General features: G+C 36.0%; 2 protein-coding genes across 2 annotated transcripts in view; one reads left to right on the top strand and one right to left on the bottom strand.

The window, feature by feature from the left end:
• Osgepl1 (O-sialoglycoprotein endopeptidase like 1) overlaps positions 1 to 2,347 on the top strand; it is a 33,442-nt gene extending 31,095 nt beyond the window's left edge. Inside the window, exon 8 of the mRNA XM_036173162.1 lies at positions 2,213 to 2,347. The gene's annotated coding sequence lies outside the window, so the exon portion shown is untranslated. The remainder of the gene's footprint in view (positions 1 to 2,212) is intronic.
• Ankar (ankyrin and armadillo repeat containing) overlaps positions 1 to 18,246 on the bottom strand; it is a 57,902-nt gene that overhangs the window by 12,119 nt on the left and 27,537 nt on the right. Inside the window, exons 10-18 of the mRNA XM_036173159.1 lie at positions 16,876 to 17,117; positions 15,613 to 15,781; positions 12,866 to 13,107; positions 12,535 to 12,688; positions 12,300 to 12,461; positions 4,541 to 4,647; positions 2,739 to 2,861; positions 2,008 to 2,166; positions 1,242 to 1,359 (exon numbers count right to left, since the gene is read on the bottom strand). Coding sequence (XP_036029052.1) covers positions 1,242 to 1,359; positions 2,008 to 2,166; positions 2,739 to 2,861; positions 4,541 to 4,647; positions 12,300 to 12,461; positions 12,535 to 12,688; positions 12,866 to 13,107; positions 15,613 to 15,781; positions 16,876 to 17,117 — 1,476 coding nt within the window. The remainder of the gene's footprint in view (positions 1 to 1,241; positions 1,360 to 2,007; positions 2,167 to 2,738; positions 2,862 to 4,540; positions 4,648 to 12,299; positions 12,462 to 12,534; positions 12,689 to 12,865; positions 13,108 to 15,612; positions 15,782 to 16,875; positions 17,118 to 18,246) is intronic.

The raw sequence follows: 18,246 nt of genomic DNA, 5'->3' as shown, positions 1-18,246 counted from the left end.
TAGTTGAAAGCAAATATAATATGGCATTTCTTGTAGCAAAAAGATCATGAGTCAAAATCTAAAACTTCTATCACATTTCTGTCCAAGACCCCTTTTTCTGTCTAGTGTCCAAAAGTTTTCACTTGTCTTCCTTCTTAAACAGATGACTCCAAAACACGCTTCTTTCATACAGCGACTGGCTAAGTTAATTATATATTTGATCTTTTGTTTATTTTGCTCGTAGTCACAAACTATCATTCAGAAACTGTTTATGTAGCCATGAGTGGTAGTTCAGTTAAATATTATTTATCACCTATTGCTAAAAGTATGGGTAATCTTGGGTGGATATACTTACATAGATAACATTTGTCAAGAGAACTAGTGAACCATTTTTTCTTTGCTCTCTTGTATTTCTTTTTGTTTGTTGTTTTTTGAGACAGGGTCTCTCTACATAGCCCTGGCTATCCTAGAACTCACTATGTAGACCATGCTCACCTCAAACTCACAGAGATCCTCCTGCCTCTGCCTTCAGAGAGCTGGAATTAAAGGCATGAACTTGTCTCAGCAGTTAAGAACACCTGTTGTTCTTATAGAAGACTTTGGTTCAATTCCCAGTGCCCACATGATGGCTCATAACCATCTATAACTCCAGTCCCAGTGATTATAACACCCTCTTCTGACCTCCACGGGCAAAAGGCACACAGTAATGCACATACATACATGCAGGCAAAACACTCATACAAAAATAATATAATAAATATACCTAAAATTTTTTAAGAACTCTTAAATAATAACAGAATGTACATGATTCAAAAGAAACACAAAGCATATCAATGTAAATCTGCTACTACTACTGAAAAGTCAGAGTGTAAGTTTTTTCTTGGCAGTGCATAATTGAATTCTTACTTTATAGTCTAGAAACTCATTAGAAGTTTGAAATAGTCATTAGGAAAGCAAAAGGGCTGTGTTGAGAGTTACTGCATTCCTGTTCAGCAAGCAGGGTGGATGCCCAATGCCACACGCAGGGTGCAGAGTAGATACCATGCCCATCTCTGTGCAGACATGTTCAGTATTTTCAGGTAGCATCATTGGAAACAAAGCAACAGGGTATCAGACATACTTTAGTATTGTTGAAATTCAAATTTAAAATATTTTGTGATCTATCTTGGACACAAATCCGTGTTCCTTTGTGTAGATGCAATTATGGTTTTTTTGTTTTTGTTTTTGTTTTGTTTTGTTTTGTTTTCTTAGCTATTCCTTACCTGTCAGGACAATAGTGGGAATGTGGACTGAATACAGACTGTCAACTAAAATAGTAACACCTCTTGCAGACAAAGTAATATGGTCCACATCTATAATGACTTTAGCTAATACAATGATCTAAAAGAAAACGAAACAAAAAACAAGAATTGGTGAATATTTGATACTTAGATTCTCTTAATCATTTATGATTTGGGGGCATTTTAAGGGGTAGAGGTAACATTTGGTGGGCTCCAGTAAGAGAGATTTGATAGGTGGGAGGCAAGAGTTCAAGTACTCCCTCCACAATAATGCTCATAGCAATGACCACAATGGCCACATTGTTCTTTCTGCAGTTCATGCAGCATTTGATATTGAATTTGAAGAGAAATTTCACAAGGCTGTAGGACAGAGAAGCTCTGAAGAGTAAGCGTACGACAGAGAGGAGCCTAAATAGGGCTACAGGTGGGAGGAGCCATGCCATCAGCTGACAGCCCACAGTTAGACCTGTTTTCAACCCCACCATTGTCTCCACATACCTGCTATCTATCTACATGATGTGATTAAAACACCTGCCTATAGACCTCACAGGGCCACTGCAGGCATCAGATGTAACTTGAAAACTTCTATATAAATACAGAAGTTCTAACAATGGACTTTTTATGAGGTAGAGGGGCTAATATGCAGAATACCAAATTTCATATTAATAAACATTTTTCTGAATCCCCAATAAAGAAGTGTTCACTAAGACAATGTACTTGCCAGTATGAAATCTTAGGCTCTGTGTACCTGAAATGCTGCCATTGCCTTCTCTGTTTCAACCTTGGATTGAAGAAAAGGCTCAAAAATAGATAAGGTTAGCATTCCATTTTCCAATATTAAGTACTGTTGAAAACGATTGTTGAAGGCAAAAAGAGTTAGTGCATAACCTGCTCTCAAGCAAATGTCCTGGAAAAAGGAGAAATGCCAATCATTTTCATTTGCTTCATTACAGGTTGCTCACCAGAAGATAAAGGACATCAGAATACCCAAATCCCTGCTTTTCTTGTAATTCTTTCTGTAGCAAGTTATTGTCTATTAAAATACATTTCATTCTTATCAAGTAGAGAAATAGGACATTGTTGGGGAACATTTTTACAGAAAAATAATTGCCTCATATTAGCTGTCTGGAGAAATCTCTCTTTATCGTGCAGCATTTCCAAAGCCTCAGTGCTCTCTGGGTAAGAAATGCACAATGGGGGATTGGGAGGGCATGCAGTTAAGTGAAAGGTTCAATTCAGGACAGAGATTCCACCAAACATTAAAGTTGTGCATGTCAAGAAACACATACGGCAACTATGAAAAATTTGGAACCATATTATCGCACTGTTAGAAACTCAGGACATACAAAGAAAGATTTTATACATTCTCTTAAATAATAAGCTTGGATGTTGCCATGGAGAATACTTTATCATAACCGATTGTGTTTTCTTAGAACCATTTCCCCTAGGAGATCATGCTGAGGTATGTAAAGGTCCTACCTTTTCTTTGGAGTAAAGAAGATAAAGGACATCAGAATACGCAAATCCTTCCTTTTCTTGCAATTCTTTCTGTAGCAAGTCATTCCCTAGGACGATGCATGCCAAAGAAAATGCCACTTCAACCTAAATATGCGGTTTTCAGAAATTACGTTTGATTCATGAATTACTGAAAAATGTATTCATCATGTAAATATTTATAAAGGCTAGATTATGGAAATAAAATCATGAAGTGTTTTAAAGCACAATGTGTTGACTATAATTCTTTGACTGCTGTTAAAGAGTAACACAGCTTCTGGAGGACTGTCCTTCATGAATTTTAATGATCAGGAAATACCCATCTCCTCTGTGATCAAAGGTCATCACACATCTCCTGAGGGTGCTGGGGGCGGGGCATGTCCCAGGGACAGCAAGGCATGCACAGAGGTGTTATCATAATCCTACCTATGTATTTGTATCCCTCCCACATCTAAATATAACTTTTAAATGTTTACTGGCATGGGTTTAAAAGCTGTTTGAAGTTGCTAATGATCACAGAGCTATCAAACTATAAAGGACTGCCTAAGAATTTAAGCAAAGTTTATAAACGTAGAATCAAGGAATAGTCTTTTTCTTCTAGTTTTCGAGTCTGCATTTATCTTCCATTAGGAAGATGAACCTTGTCCATTGCTGGACTTACCAGGCAGCTTTTAAAAGTGCTGTACTGTGCCTTCCTATAAAAAAATGTTAAGAATTGGAAATATTCTATCCATTGTAGAGTTTAATTTTCAGGAAAATAACTGAACTATTTGTGTTATAGTTTGACACCATTGAAAAATAAATTGAATTATAAATGGATAAAATAGAAGTTTTCCCATGAAATTCATTTAAATATAAATGTATTTTATATGGCATTTTCATAGTCTTATGAAATATACTTATATCTTAAAAGTTTATATGATTTTATTTGTAATTCAAACCAAAAATAATTTGTAGCTTCTGCTTCCCTCTATTTCCCCACTGAACTCTTGCAATAAAATCATCCCCTTTTGTCTCCTGAAAGGCTACGTATCTTATGACATCTTTTCTGATAATGTTTCTGAAAAGGAAATATTACCATTCACTAACACATTAATCTCCTGTATTTTTCTATGTCTTATAACCTGAGAGGCCAAATAACTTAATATCTTTTTTTTTACAATATATCTATAAAAGGAAGTATTACTGTTCACTAACACATTATTCTATATTTTTCATTTTCCTCATCACTAACAGAACCCTGGCAAACTATGAGAAGAAAATGTATTTTTCATTTCCTATAAATGTATGTTATAATTTCTACCAATAGAATTTCTGGACTTCTGTGGCTTTGGTGAAAGGGTTTGAGTTGATGCTGCCTACTGAAGGCATCTTACTAGTGGGAGAAAGGGTGACTAACTCTCAAAGGCTGTAAAGTAACCCAGTGGGAGCACTGGCTGACAGCCAGCCCATGCCATGTTGATGGGTCTGCCCTTGTTCTTGAGAAACAGGGCCCTTCTTCCCACCCAGTTCGAACAATCACTGAGGAGGTGGGAAGCTATTCTCTGAATACACAGTGAATGGCTAAGAAAAACAATTAAGAGTAAGTGCATAAGACTTTCCTATCATATTTGAAGAAGTTAATATTTACTACATCAATATTTTCTTTTTAAAACTTTTAGAATTTTGTTTTAAAAGTTAAATTGTTATGCTTGTAAACCTGCATTTATAAGATACAAATTATTCTTAAAATTGTTGTATATATCACATTTACTATGTCAGAAAACATTTAAAACTTTAATCCATACCTTAATGTTAGTTGAAGGGTGACTCCTTAGTAGTTGAATAAGTACAGGAAAGGCATTCTCCTCCACAACGAACCGCTGACTCATGGGATTGCTTGTGTGGGCCACACCTGTAAAGCTCTCATAGGTCAATGAGGTCATGTTTTTATTCCATCTTGTAAATTGTAGAGTCAGACTTATCTTGACTTTGGTTGATAAACTATCTTAAAGTAATATGGCTAACAAATTTTAAAAACATCGTATATTGACACTATTTTAATACCCCCTTTGATTTTTTTAAAGGGCAGAATGGATAAACATGGGAGATTCATTGTTAGAATTATAGATGGTTTTATAATAAGAGACACAGCACATAAATTTGAAAAGTGCTACGTTACAAAAGAACATCATTATTTAAAAAACATTATATTCTGGTACTCAAGTTTATAGTCATTGTTTTCTATTAAAATTTTTTTACCTACAAAAATGACTAATCACTGAGTTAAAATTTCCAGCTTTCATAAATTGTATACACTAAAAAAAAACAACAACATTGTCTTTCTTTATAACATTCTGTATTTTAAATTGTAATCTAATATCAGGAGAAAACTCAATCTCATTTTGTGAATATGCATAAATAAATTAATTTTGTTTTGCTAAAGAGTGTCATTACATATATAGTAGTTTTATATACTTAAATATAGAATAAATATAGTTATATGCACACTACATAGATATAAATATAGTAAGCTTATGTTCTTAAATAAAAATACAAATTTAGGCATCTTTGAACAGTGACAAAGAGATACCCATATATTGTTATTTGGACAGTTTACATTAACTAGGAGGAGCAGAATGAACAATACCCATTTAATCCACTTTATTTTCTCTCCTTCATCACCCACATATTAAGACAGTTGTTGTTGGGGGGGATGATCAAGCAATATATATATATATATATATATATATATATATATATATATATATATATATATATTTGTTTACACTGTGAAAATGTGTCTTTGCCAAGGTGCCTTCTGATTTATTTAATAAAGAGCTGAATGGCCAATAGCTAGTCAGGAAGAGGTTAGGTAGAACTTTCAGGGACAGAGAGGACTCTGGAAAGAAGAAAGGTAGAGTCACAGCCAGACACACAGAGGAAACAGGAGGTGCAAGATGGAAGAGAGGTAATACCAAGTGACAGAATGTAGATTAATACAAATGGGTTAATTTAAATTATAAGAACTAGTAGGACAAGCCTAAGCTAAAGGCCAAGCTTTCATAGTTAATAGTAAGTCTCCCTGTCATTATTTGCGGGCTGGCAATTAGGTCAAGAAAGCTTGCTATATATGGTGTCCAATGTAGGGGCACAAATTTCCACATAGGACCTGAGGAAGCTTTTTGAAAAGTTCCAAACATGCACACAGAGAGACAGATGCAGCTTCTTAGTCCCATGATCTCTTAGATGGCCCATGGTGTACAGTGATATAGCTCCCAGTCACTGCCTGTGGGCTTGAGTCAGCCAATGCCATGTGCTCAATTACACAGTGGGGTTTCAGGCTTAGCTCACAAAGTCAGAGAAGGTGTGCTCAGTAAAGTGGTCCAGACAGAGAAAACCTTTAAACAGATACAGTAAAAAAAAAAAATAAATAAAAAAAAAAATGGGTATACATAGTCAGAGAAAAAATAAATACTTTAAAAGTAATAAAGAATTTAAAGAAAGAGTAAGTAATATGCAAAGAATAAGCCATGCAAGGATGGGAAATACACAGGGCATCTGTATTCTGTATGGTGCTTTGCTGACTTTAATTTTTTTTTAAATGATGAGTTAATGGCAGCTGCTGAGAGACATGGGAGTGAAAGGAACTGCTGAATCAAACCAGCCTACATACTTCAGAAATGTCTTGGCTTCAGAATGGAAATCAGGAAATGTGTTGTATTAGGAGAGAGGTTGTGTTTTGTTTCTATAGGAAGCAAAAAGCTATGGATTCATTCAAAGTTAAAAGAGATCAGATTTGACCAGGGGAGAACTGAGGATCCTGGCTGTAGTCATCAGGGAGGAAGACCAAGAAAGACTATAGAACAGGTGACATATATGCTGATCCCTCTGTATGGGAACAGCTCTGAGACTCGGTGAGATATGATAAATCTTATTGACTACAGAGTCCTCATGACTTATTAGTAGATGTCATCCTTTCATATGCAATCAATTGAAGTTTGGCTATACAGTCCAAACAAACTTATAAAGTTAACAGATGCCTTTTACATGCTCAAACATAAAACGAAAAATTATCTTTAGCTGACTTGTACTCACTGCACATTCCATACTTGTGTTAATGCAGATATAAATGTTACCTTTAAAAGTTCATGCGTTTTCAGAACAAAAGAGCCAGATACCAATGAAATCAAGTAGCCCAGCTGATCCAGCCTGTCACCATGCCTCTGTTAGAGTTTCCTCAAAATTCTGCACCAACCATCTTCAAAGCTGCTATCTCATTTAACAATGTAATGTAAATTTCTAGTCCTTGAAAGTTTTTATTACAAACTATTTAGGATAATTAATAAATACAGGTTAAAAATTAATCATCTATAATAAACTCGTAGTCATGTTAGGTAAAGTCAAACATATATTTTAGATAGGTGGTCTTCAAAAACTTTAAAGACCTACAGAATATGGAATTTAAGATGTTTTAATAACATAAGGCTTTTCATGGCAGCAAGACATGTCTGCTCCTGGCATCACCAATTTACTTCAGAGAAGATGATGGGCATTGAACAACCTCCATATGGAGTTTGCTTTCTTGGTGGCAAAAGTTAGGCACTGGGCAGGAAACTGTCCAAATTGGACAAGCAGGACCAAAAAAAAAAGATAGCAACTGCTGAACTTTGCCAAGACAAAGTAGGACAGTCCTTCAAAATTCCTGCTTCACAGAAAATCTGTCAGATATTCTAGGTCTGTAGGCTAAAGATGGATGCCCCAACATTGCAGGGAACCTTGGGTGACTGTCCAGGCAACCAGCTGTCTCTGTTATTTCTATAGTTTTGGAAGTTGTTTGCTCTGCACTTCCTGTTTACTCAGGTAATATTTCCTTCTCAGGTCTCTAATGGGGTTGAAGACTAGATAGTTGTAGTTACAGTTTTCCATAGTTTTGATAGAAAGTAAATCAGGTACAAAACTTTGGATTCACTAAGATAAGGTTAGATAATGGAGTATTGTCTTTGAATTTGCCCAATACTAATAGACTAGACATTGTGAATGTATTTCTTACTTGATCATTGTTTTTATTGTATACAGTTTTACTATGTTAGAGTTAAAACCTTTTAATTTAGACAAAAAGGGGGAAATATTGTGGGAGAATTGTTTGCACTGCCACTCTGTGGTGCCAATAAAGCCACCTTGAATCAAGGACAGAGTTAGTGATAGCCATAGAGTTGTTGGAGAACTGAGGAAGTTGAATATAAAAGGACAGGAAGAAAAAAGGAAGGGCTGAGGGGGATTTTGGAGGCTTTTTGATTGGGAAAACATGGAGAGTAGGGTCATCCCATCAGCCCTCCTCTGTTCCTTGGACTTATCAGGTTTTTATCTCAATTTTTGATTTCTGAGTTTCTATGAATACTGGCATAATTTAAATAAATGTGACAAATATATGTCATACATATATATATATACATATATATATATATACATATATATCATACATACATATATATACATATATATCATACATACATATATATATATATATATATATATATATATATATATATATATATATTCACCAAATAGCCATCATATATGACATATGTGTATGTGCTGTGGAACAATCTTTGTACACTCTAAAGATGTGCTGCTCTCATTGTTAATAAAAAGCTGATTGGCTGATAGCTAGGCAGAATTTTGTGGGCAGAGAGAACATGGGGGAAGAAGGAGGGTGGAGTCTGAGAGTTGTGAGCCATATGCAGAAGAAGCAACATGAGATGTTCATAGATGAGGTAAAGGAGCCTTGGAGCAGCACATAGATTAATAGAAATCAGTTAATTTAAGTTTTAAAAGCTGTCTGGAGACAAGACTAAGCTATCAACAGAGCATTTATAATTAATAATAAGTCTCTGTGTGGTTATTTAGGGAGTGGCTGGTGGGACACAGCTGATCAGTGGTCTAGATGGAAAACTCTGCCTATAAATGGCACCCAAACATCTGGCACTTACATCCATAGAAGACTTGAGAAGAATTTTTTTTAAAGTTTCTAAGCACACAAAAATGGAGCCAAGCATGGCTTCCTAGTCTTGTGTCTCTCATGCCAGCTGCAGTACAGAAACCTGTCTCCCAGCCTCTGCCTGTGGGCCTGAGTGGTCAGCCTGAGCCCCACCAGTGCACCATGAGCTAAGCTGCATGATGGGTTCCCACAGTCTCTCATGTGGGGTGTGGCACAGAGAGGCGTCTCCTGGCTGCTGCCTGTGGGATGGAGCCAGCTGCCAACAGCCATGCACTAGTACCATACACTAAGATGAGCAGTGCCAGCAGCTGCTGCAACAATTTAAGATTCATCTCATGCTATCAAAAATCAACACAGATGCTCAGTAAAGGGAAAAAAAACCTCTAAATGGGTTACAGTGTGTTTAAAAATATGCATAGACTTGAGAGAGAGAAGAAAAAGGATATACACAGTCATATGTTTAAAAAGTAGTTTAAAAATAAAATCCTTTAAAAGGAACAAAGTAATAAATAATATAATAAGCCACATAAAGATGGGAACTACATAGAAAACCTGGATCCTGTATGTTATTGTGTTGTCTTTGAATTTTTTGACTGCTGATGAAGGGGCAATAGCTGCTGAGACATTGGACTATGAAAGCTTCTAGATTAAACTAACCTATATATTTAAAAATATCTTGACTTCAAAATGGAAATCAAAGGTGTGTTGCTTTGGGACACAGGTTAGGCTTTTATTTCCACAGGAAATGAGAGGCTGTGAATTCATTCCAAGTTGATATGGATCAAGTTTTATTGGTGAAAACACCTGCAAATCCTGGCTACAGACATAAAGAAATAAACCTAGAAAAACTACAAAACATGTAATATATATTTTGTCTGCTCAAACATAAAACAAAAAAAAATCATCTTTGGCCAACTTGTGTACAACATAGAGTCTATACTTGTATTAATACAAATATATATGTTATCTTTAAAGTTTATGTATGTTCAGAGCAAGGGGACAGACACCAATGAAAACAAATAGTCCAGGTGATCCAGCACCTCAAAATGCCTCTGTTGCAATTTACTCAGAGTTCTGCATTCAGAACGGCTTCAAGGATGCTAGTTGAGATGGCCCAACCTCACCAACTACTCCAACCAAGACTTAATAATTATTGTAAATTTTTTTAGGATTCTCCAAAGATGCCAGAATCCCCAGCCAACAGGAAGCAGTCTAGAGAAAAAAAATGCTCACATTCCCAAAAGATTGGTTGTAGATGTTTATCATCATTTAAAGGGGTTGGTTACAAGTTGTTATTGGTCATAGTCAGGAAAAAAAGCTAGGCAAAGAGTTAAATTCAAAGATCTCTTTATAAAGGACAAAAGAGGAGAGATATAAAAATGATGAGATAAAAGGGTAGATTATTAAATCTACTTTAATCCAAATAACAACTATTAATCTCAAAATATTTTACATTGATATGGATTTTGGTTTATTGATACAAATTTAAGGTTAATTTTCTAAAGCTCTATGTATGATTCTACTCTTGTTTGGGGTATTATGCCTACACAGCTCATTTAAAATGTAATGTATAATTAAAAAAATACAGGTTAGTAGTAAGTTACCTATAATCATCAAATTTGGAGTCATATTAGGTATGTTTTCAAGGTTAAACAGATATATTTATATAGATGGCCTTCAAACACTTCAAAGACCTATAGAATATGGCATTTAAAATATTTTAATAACATAAGGATTTTATTCTTAGTTAGACCCATCTGCTCCTGAAAGCACCAACTTGTATCAAAGAAGATGATGGGCACTGAAGAAATTCCATGAGGAGTTTACTTCCTTCATGGACAAAGCTAGCCATTTGGGCAAAGAAACTGCCCTTGCCTCAATTGCTGACAGTTACTGTCCAAACTGGACCAGCAAGCAGATTGCAAAAAAAGTGACTGCCAAACTTTGCCAAATGTCTATCAGATATACTAGGCATGTAGGCCAAAGATGGATACCCCAACTTTACAGAAGAACTTTGGGTGACTGTCCAGGCTTCAGATGTCCCTGTCATTAGATAATATTGCACCATTATGGTTAAAGACTAAATAATTTGACTTACCATTTTCCTTAGTTATACTAAAAGGTAAATTAGGCATATAACTTTAGACTCACAAAGATAAATAATAGAGTATTTTCTGTAATTTTGCCAAATACAAATGGATTGGACATTGCAATTGTAATTCTTACTTGATAACTGTTTTGTTGTATATAATTTTACTATGTTAAAGTTAAAATCTTCCATTCTAATTAGATAGAAGGGGGAAATGCTTTGGAACAATCTTTATACACTGTAAAGATGTGCTGCTCTCATCAATAAAAAGCTGATTGGCCGATGGGTAGGAAGGATTTTTTGGGCAGAGAGAATGCTGGGAAGAAAGGTGGCAGAGTCTGAGGGTTGCAAGCCAGATGCAGAAGAAGCAACATGGGAAGTCCACAGATGAGCAAGCCAGCCTTGGGGCAGTGTATAGATGAATAGAAATGGGTCGATTTAAGTTGTAAGAGCTGGCTGGACATAGCTGAAGCAATTTGCCATGCATTTGTAATTAATAATAAGTCTGTGTGTGGTTATTTGGGGGAATGGCTGGTAGGACAGAGCAGATCTGCCATCTAGATGAAAAACTCTACCTACAGGTGTGTTAGTTACCATTTACTAGAATTGTTTTAGTTATGTGAATATGTCTGTGTATGCTTATTGTGTATAGGTGCCCCCACAAGCCAGCAGGAATTATAGGCCGGGTGCTGAGAACCAAACTCAGGTCCTTTGGGAGAGGAACAAGCTCTCTTCACCCCTGAGCCATCTCTTTAACCTCCATTTACTAGAATTTTATGAATAACTAGAATGTCTATCATATATTCCAACTATGAGAGGCACATTATTTTCTGGATTATTTATGTCTTGGGACAGTTAATGAATTTCTGCAGGTATTGTTCATAAGCAGGAAATAAAAGTGGAGCTACTAACTTCAGTATCTGGGAACTTTGAGAAAATACAGTCACCTGGAAAGACAGACACACACAGAAAGCCTCTTTTCTCTTGTTTGCAAGCCATAGTCCACAGCCTCCAGAAAAGAACCCAAATGTTACTGGTAGGTCAATCACTAAAACCTCTGCAACTTTTTCATAGACCCCAAAAGTCAATTATTTTGCAACAAAGACCACTTTCTATAAGCAAATAATTATTTATTTATAGCAATAAACTAGAATTGAAAAAATGTAATTGAATGTTAACATTAAGAAATTTATAACTCTTTACATTTTAAAATTCTCTTAAAATAAATGGGATTCTTTCCATTCAAAATAGTCAGTGTTCATTGTCTTCATTTTCTATTCCACTCAGAATTCAAGAGCAAGGCAGATGTGACATTCTTAATGTCACCACTTCAACTCACCAAGGCCTTGGAGAAACCATTTGAGGTTTCTTTGAGGTCTTTCATGGTGTGAATAAAGATAAAGAAGCAAATTTTCTACTTCTCTACCCAAGTCTTATTTTTCTCATAGTAGTTAGAAAATTGAGACTTCATACAAACCAATACAAATGGATCCCACAGCTCTGATGACGCTCAGAAGTGTGCCTTCCGCTATCTTATTAATCCGCAGTAAGCGAACCAGAGGTGCAATGCCGTTTCCTTCGCATATTTGGTTTTGATGAATCCTGCTGTCCTTGCTGAGGGCTATGACGGCCTCACCTCCTGGTAAGGAACAGTAAAAGATGGGTATGGACTTCCAAGTCTACTCCAGCAGCCCGTACACAGATTACCTTACCTACATACTGCATCTTAGCTGACGGAGACAAAAGCATGTTTATTATGAAGTTGTAGCCAATCTGCTCCGCCATGTACTTCTGTTGCTTCAGGGTTTGCCCTGCCAAAGCCCAGAGTGCTATGGCTCCTTGCTCCTTAACATCTATTTGAAAGGCCTGTTAAGACAAAAATATGCCATTCATTCAGTGAGCCTGTTCAGATTACATCAGGGATCTATATTTTTATAAAGCATGCCTTCTGGAATTTGGTTTGATTTTTCAAATCTGCAAATAAAATTCAAAATGAAGTAAATCATCTAAACCCTCAGAAGGGTAACAATAAAAAATCCTTACCTTTAGAAGTTTCAGGAGATCTTTAGTTAATTTTCTTTCCAGAAATGCCTTCTGGATGAAAGGATTGCAGTTTGCCAGGGACTCCACAGCCATTGCACCTTTCACTTGGACACTGAGCTGCTTCCCTTTAAAAAGAGCCACCAGGGGGGGAATAGCCCCTTGCATTGCTATAGCATCCTGCACGTCCTTATTGTCACGGCCAACCTCAGCAATTGTAGCTGAGGACACTGCCTTCAGCGTATCTTCAAAAGAGTCAAGAGTAAGTACACCAGTCATTGAAAATGCAAATTTAGCATATTTCAGGATAGCTTCCCATAGTACAAAGTTAAATTGATAAGTTCAAAGAAAATTTAGAAAACAAAAATACAAAAAAATAAACTGTCCAGATTCACCATTTAGATTTCATTTTGTCCACTACTTCTTACACAGATACTTGGGCATATTTAGGTAATTATAGACATATTCAATATAATTGTGCTACAAACATAATATCCAGAATTTTTGTTTACAATTGAAATATTTTCTCCATTCTTTCATGAACATAAAAGTCTCAAATGCCTTCTAAATACTGCATCAATGGTTATATCACATTTTATTAGCTATTCACACTTTAAAAATATATGTTGCTTCAAAGTTTTTGCTGTTTTAAGTAATTCCAGGAGAAATCTTCTTAGCATGTAGATATTTATCAATGCATTTTTTTCTTTAGCATTGAGTATGGTGAATTACTGGAATAATTCTTTACATTTCAGTAAACTGCTTTCTAAAGGAATCAGTAGCATTTTATTCTTTCGTAATCAGAGCTCAAGCATATCAATTTGACTTTCTCTTCTTGAATACAAATATTATCATTCAAAATGAATACATAAAACTCGATAACTTGATTGACAAAAATAATATTTCATTTTATTTTGTTATAATTTACAGAAAGTTTGTAAGAATGAGTGAGGGAATGCATATACTTCACCTGCATTTGTAAATTTAATACACTGCTACATTGATTTTATATATTTATCTGTCTACAACTTAGTTTCACTCTATCTATCTATCTATCTATCTATCTATCTATCTATCTATCTATCTATGTTATTCTGCCCTGGCTAGCTTGAAGCTCACTATATAGGCCAACCTGGCTTCAAACTCACAAAGATCCACCTGCCTCTGCCTCCTACCTACTGGGACTGAAGGAGTGTACCACAATGCCAGGCTGCAATTTAGTTTTCTACATTTATGTTGGGAGCATGAAGGTCCTTGTGCCCACAGATCACCAGAGAAACCAGGAATGTTAAGCACACTAGATTGTCCTTCCAAAGAAAAAGACTGAGAATTGGAGGTGCCTGACTACCTGGTGATCTGCATTATCTGTAGGGCCAGGGTGTATCAGGCTCCCACAACCAGGACTAGAGGTGGCTAGTAGTCCAAATGACCCTTACATTATCTGTATAGCCAGAGACCACTAAGCTCCCACAACCAGGACTGGAGGAGGCGAATAACCCAGATGACTTCTATATTATCTGTATGACCAAGACCAGGCCAGATCCTTACTTAGGCTCTTAACTTAGTACAGGGAACCAATCTCTAGAACCCATCTTCTTGAAAGAAATCACATGTATTTTGAGTTGAGTTTAATGTAATTATTCCTCCTGTGCATCAGGGATTGTATTACACCAGGAATCTTTTTTCCCAAATTGTACTATGTTTAAGAATGCAGCATGACCCTTATCCTTGGCTTGTCTTTTAACCAATGTTTTTATTTCGTGTTTATTCTATACTTACATATGATGAACTTGGGCAGAAAGACAGATGAAAAATTAAGCAGGAACAAAAAGGGACACATCTTGTACCTATGTTTTTGTCCTTAAAATGTCATGTTCATATTGCTATGTATGCTTACTGGGATGACGTTGTTATGAAATGCAGGTGACCATTTGCAGCTGCTGTAGAAGCTGCCTGATCCTTCTTGGGAATCCTGGGACTGAGGTGCACTTTAGAAGGCTTAATGCCTGCTGATTGCCTTGAATTTTGATATCAGATATATAAGAGCAAATCTGAAGTTTTGATGTACACTGTAAAATTGCTTCCAATGATCAAAATAAATGTTAATTTATATAAGAAGAAATGTCCTCCCTAAACATATTATTTGCTCTATTTTCATTATTCCTCTCGCTATATATATATTGGTTTTTCGAGATGGGGTTTCTCTGTGTAGTTTTGTGCCTTTCCTGAAACTCGCTTTGGAGACCAGGCTGGCCTCGAACTCACAAAGATCCGCCTGGCTCTGCCTCCTGAGTGCTGGGATTAAAGGTGTGCACCACCACCGCCTGGCAAAGAGATTCAGAACTTTTTTTTTTTTTTTTTTTTTTTTTTTGGTTTTTCGAGACAGGGTTTCTCTGTGCAGCTTTGGACCTGTACCTGGATCTCGCTCTGTAGACCAGGCTGGCCTCGAAATCACAGAGATCTGCTTGCCTCTGCCTCTCTAGTGCTGGGATTAATGGCATGCGCCACCACCGCCCAGAGCTTATATTTTTATTTATGCAAATGTCCGCTCTGATAAAAACATTTTAATATACTTTGGGGAGTCAATTATTTCTAGGAACTTGGCAGTTTTAAGTTTTCAAGATATTTGGGTTATATTGTGTGCAAGGATCCATTCAAAGATAAATCCAAAGTATTTGTTCATAGACAAACACAGATCATGTTTGCTTCATTTGGTAAATCTGGTCACTCTTAGACAAGTTGAGGCTCACCAGAATCAGAACTCAGAAACCGGATGAGGTGCTGGATACCATTATGGTCTCTCATGGCTCTTTGGTTGCTCTCATTCCCGACACATAGCACCCGGATACAGTTCATTACGTTCACCAGCACACTTTCTATGTTCAGGCTCAGGAGATTTATCAGAGCTGGGATTCCATTCTAAAAAGAAACAAGAAGGGACGTGAGTTCATTTAAGATTGATGCAATTTTGTTTGAAAATCTAAAATCTTTCTGTAAACATTCTTATTTAGTAGAAGATATCTGTTTGTAAACAAAAGCATCTAGTGGTGTCACACAGTAAGTTAAGACTACTACTGAGTAACTCTTATTCAGAAAAATACAATATTATTGCAGAACTAATATAAACACATAAATATTCATTTTCTAACCCAATAAAAATGGAATGGCATAGCACAGCCTAAATATACTGCATACATAGAGGAATTAGCCAGAACCAATTAACATGAGATTTTAAGTAGATAAAACTAACTAAAATTGTACTTGGATATAACTATATTTCCAATATATTTTCTAAAGGATTGATACTAGAAACAGCAAGAGAAGTTCTTAAAAAAAAATGTAAAAATGCAAATTATGTAGAAGAGCACAAAGAAAATAGAGAATAAACGTAAATGGTTTTCCACTACAAGGAATCCAAGGTAAAAAGCATTAAGCCCTATAGAAAGGTACATTTTATAATGCAGATGGTTCAATTCATATTGAAGAAACAACTATATCAAAATGAAGAAACTTATATCAAGTAAGTTCACTTCATTTATAAACATCTAAAGAAAGGTCTTAAAACAGTGGACACAATAGGGTAGGATTTTTTGTTTGTTTGTTTGGTTTGTTTTTGAGGAAATAGAGCACAGCAACAATTGCTTGGCGTTCAGCAAAAGTAATTTTCTTCTAATTCGTTCTGGTACCCAAGTAGGATATATTTCTCAGACAAAACTAATATCTTTGTATAAACACGAAATCAGTATATATTATGAAAAATGTTGCATCTTCTCTCTGGGGCTGCTCATATCTGAACTCTTGTCAGTGCTGAGCATTAGGCCCCTTGGGCCAATTGGACCACAGACCTCTTACATGCCTGCTGCTTGCTGAAGTGTTTTTCTTAAACACTCCCTCTCCTTTAGCTGATCATCTAAGAGTTTGTTCTCTGTAACAACACAGATCTCTGTCTCTCCAGCTTCTATGTGAGAGAATGGCTGCCAGCCAAAATGACATTTTATAAAACAGTAACTCACATATCTGGAGATAACATCCTTGTTTTCACACTTAGCAATATCATACAGAATGACAGCACAGCGGGAATGTAGTTCGGGCTCATCAGAAGCCAGCAGGTTGATCAAAGCAGGGATGCCTCCTGCCTCCACCAAAGCATGTACTACACTTACGTGGGTTGAGATATTACTCAGTAACCCAACAGTTTTACACTGAAGTTTTATTTTGGGACATTTTAACAGATTGATTAAAGCAGGAATTGTGCCTGTAAAGATAAGAATGAAATGAGTATTAATTTTTCAAAGTCATTTATATTTGATTTATCTTAACAATATTGAAATAATCTTCATGGTATGGCAATATAAATAATTACAGACAGTGCTACAAAATACAGAACAACTTGAAGTGATATGGAAATAATTTTGTCTTATCTACAAGATAGTGGCTTTTTCTGTATACATATTTAATTTCATATAACACATGATCCTACACTATATTAGAAAATTCAAGCCATCTTTAAAATACTGTTTTTTTGTCCTATAGAGTTGATAATTTGTTATGTAGACAGAAATGACAGGTAATGTTGCTCTGTATGCTGTTAATGTGTTGTTCTGATTGGTTGATAAATAAAATGCTGATTAGCCAGTATCCAGGCGGGAAGTATAGGCGGGATAGCATACAAGGAGAATTCTGGGAAGAGGAAGGCTGAGTCAGGAGATGCCAGCCCACCATCCAGGGAGCAGCATGTAATGGCACACAGGTAAAGCCATGAAACATGTGGCAACATATAGATTAACAGAAATGGGCTGAGTTTAAGTGTAAGAGCTAGTCAGTGGTAGGCCTGAGCTAATGGCCAAGCAGTTTAATAATATAAGTCTCTATGTGTTTACTTGGGTCTGAGTGGCTGTGGACTTGGAAAAACACAGGAAAACTTCAGCTACATAGAAATTCACTATGCAGTTCACCATCTTCCTGTCTTGGCTTCCCAAGTGCTGGGATCAATGTGTGCATCACCATACCTAGCTGATAAAGGCTTTGAGGTATCACAGGGTAAAGTTCTGCTGTGGGCACTGACTTATCTTGGTGTGGCAGTAACTGTTTAATTATTTGAATATGTTATCATACATTATCATACATCTTAAACCAAAAGTGAAAAAAGTACTGATCTAGTCAGATATAACAGTAGCCTCATTTATTATAATCAGTCATTGGCCATGGTAAAAAATAGAAAACTTGGCTTTAATTGAATGCTTGCTGGGTTTATATCAGTTTAGTTGAGAAGAAACCACACCATAGAAGACACACAAAGTTCTGAAAAATATGAGTATAACTGAAGCTCATTTATTTATCTACCTGAAATGAAAACATCTATTGTTGACTTTGGGGGGACATTG

Source organism: Onychomys torridus, chromosome 23 (genome assembly GCF_903995425.1).
Source record: "Onychomys torridus chromosome 23, mOncTor1.1, whole genome shotgun sequence".
Lineage (NCBI taxonomy): Eukaryota > Metazoa > Chordata > Mammalia > Rodentia > Cricetidae > Onychomys > Onychomys torridus.
This window is presented reverse-complemented; position numbering and strand designations above follow the sequence as displayed.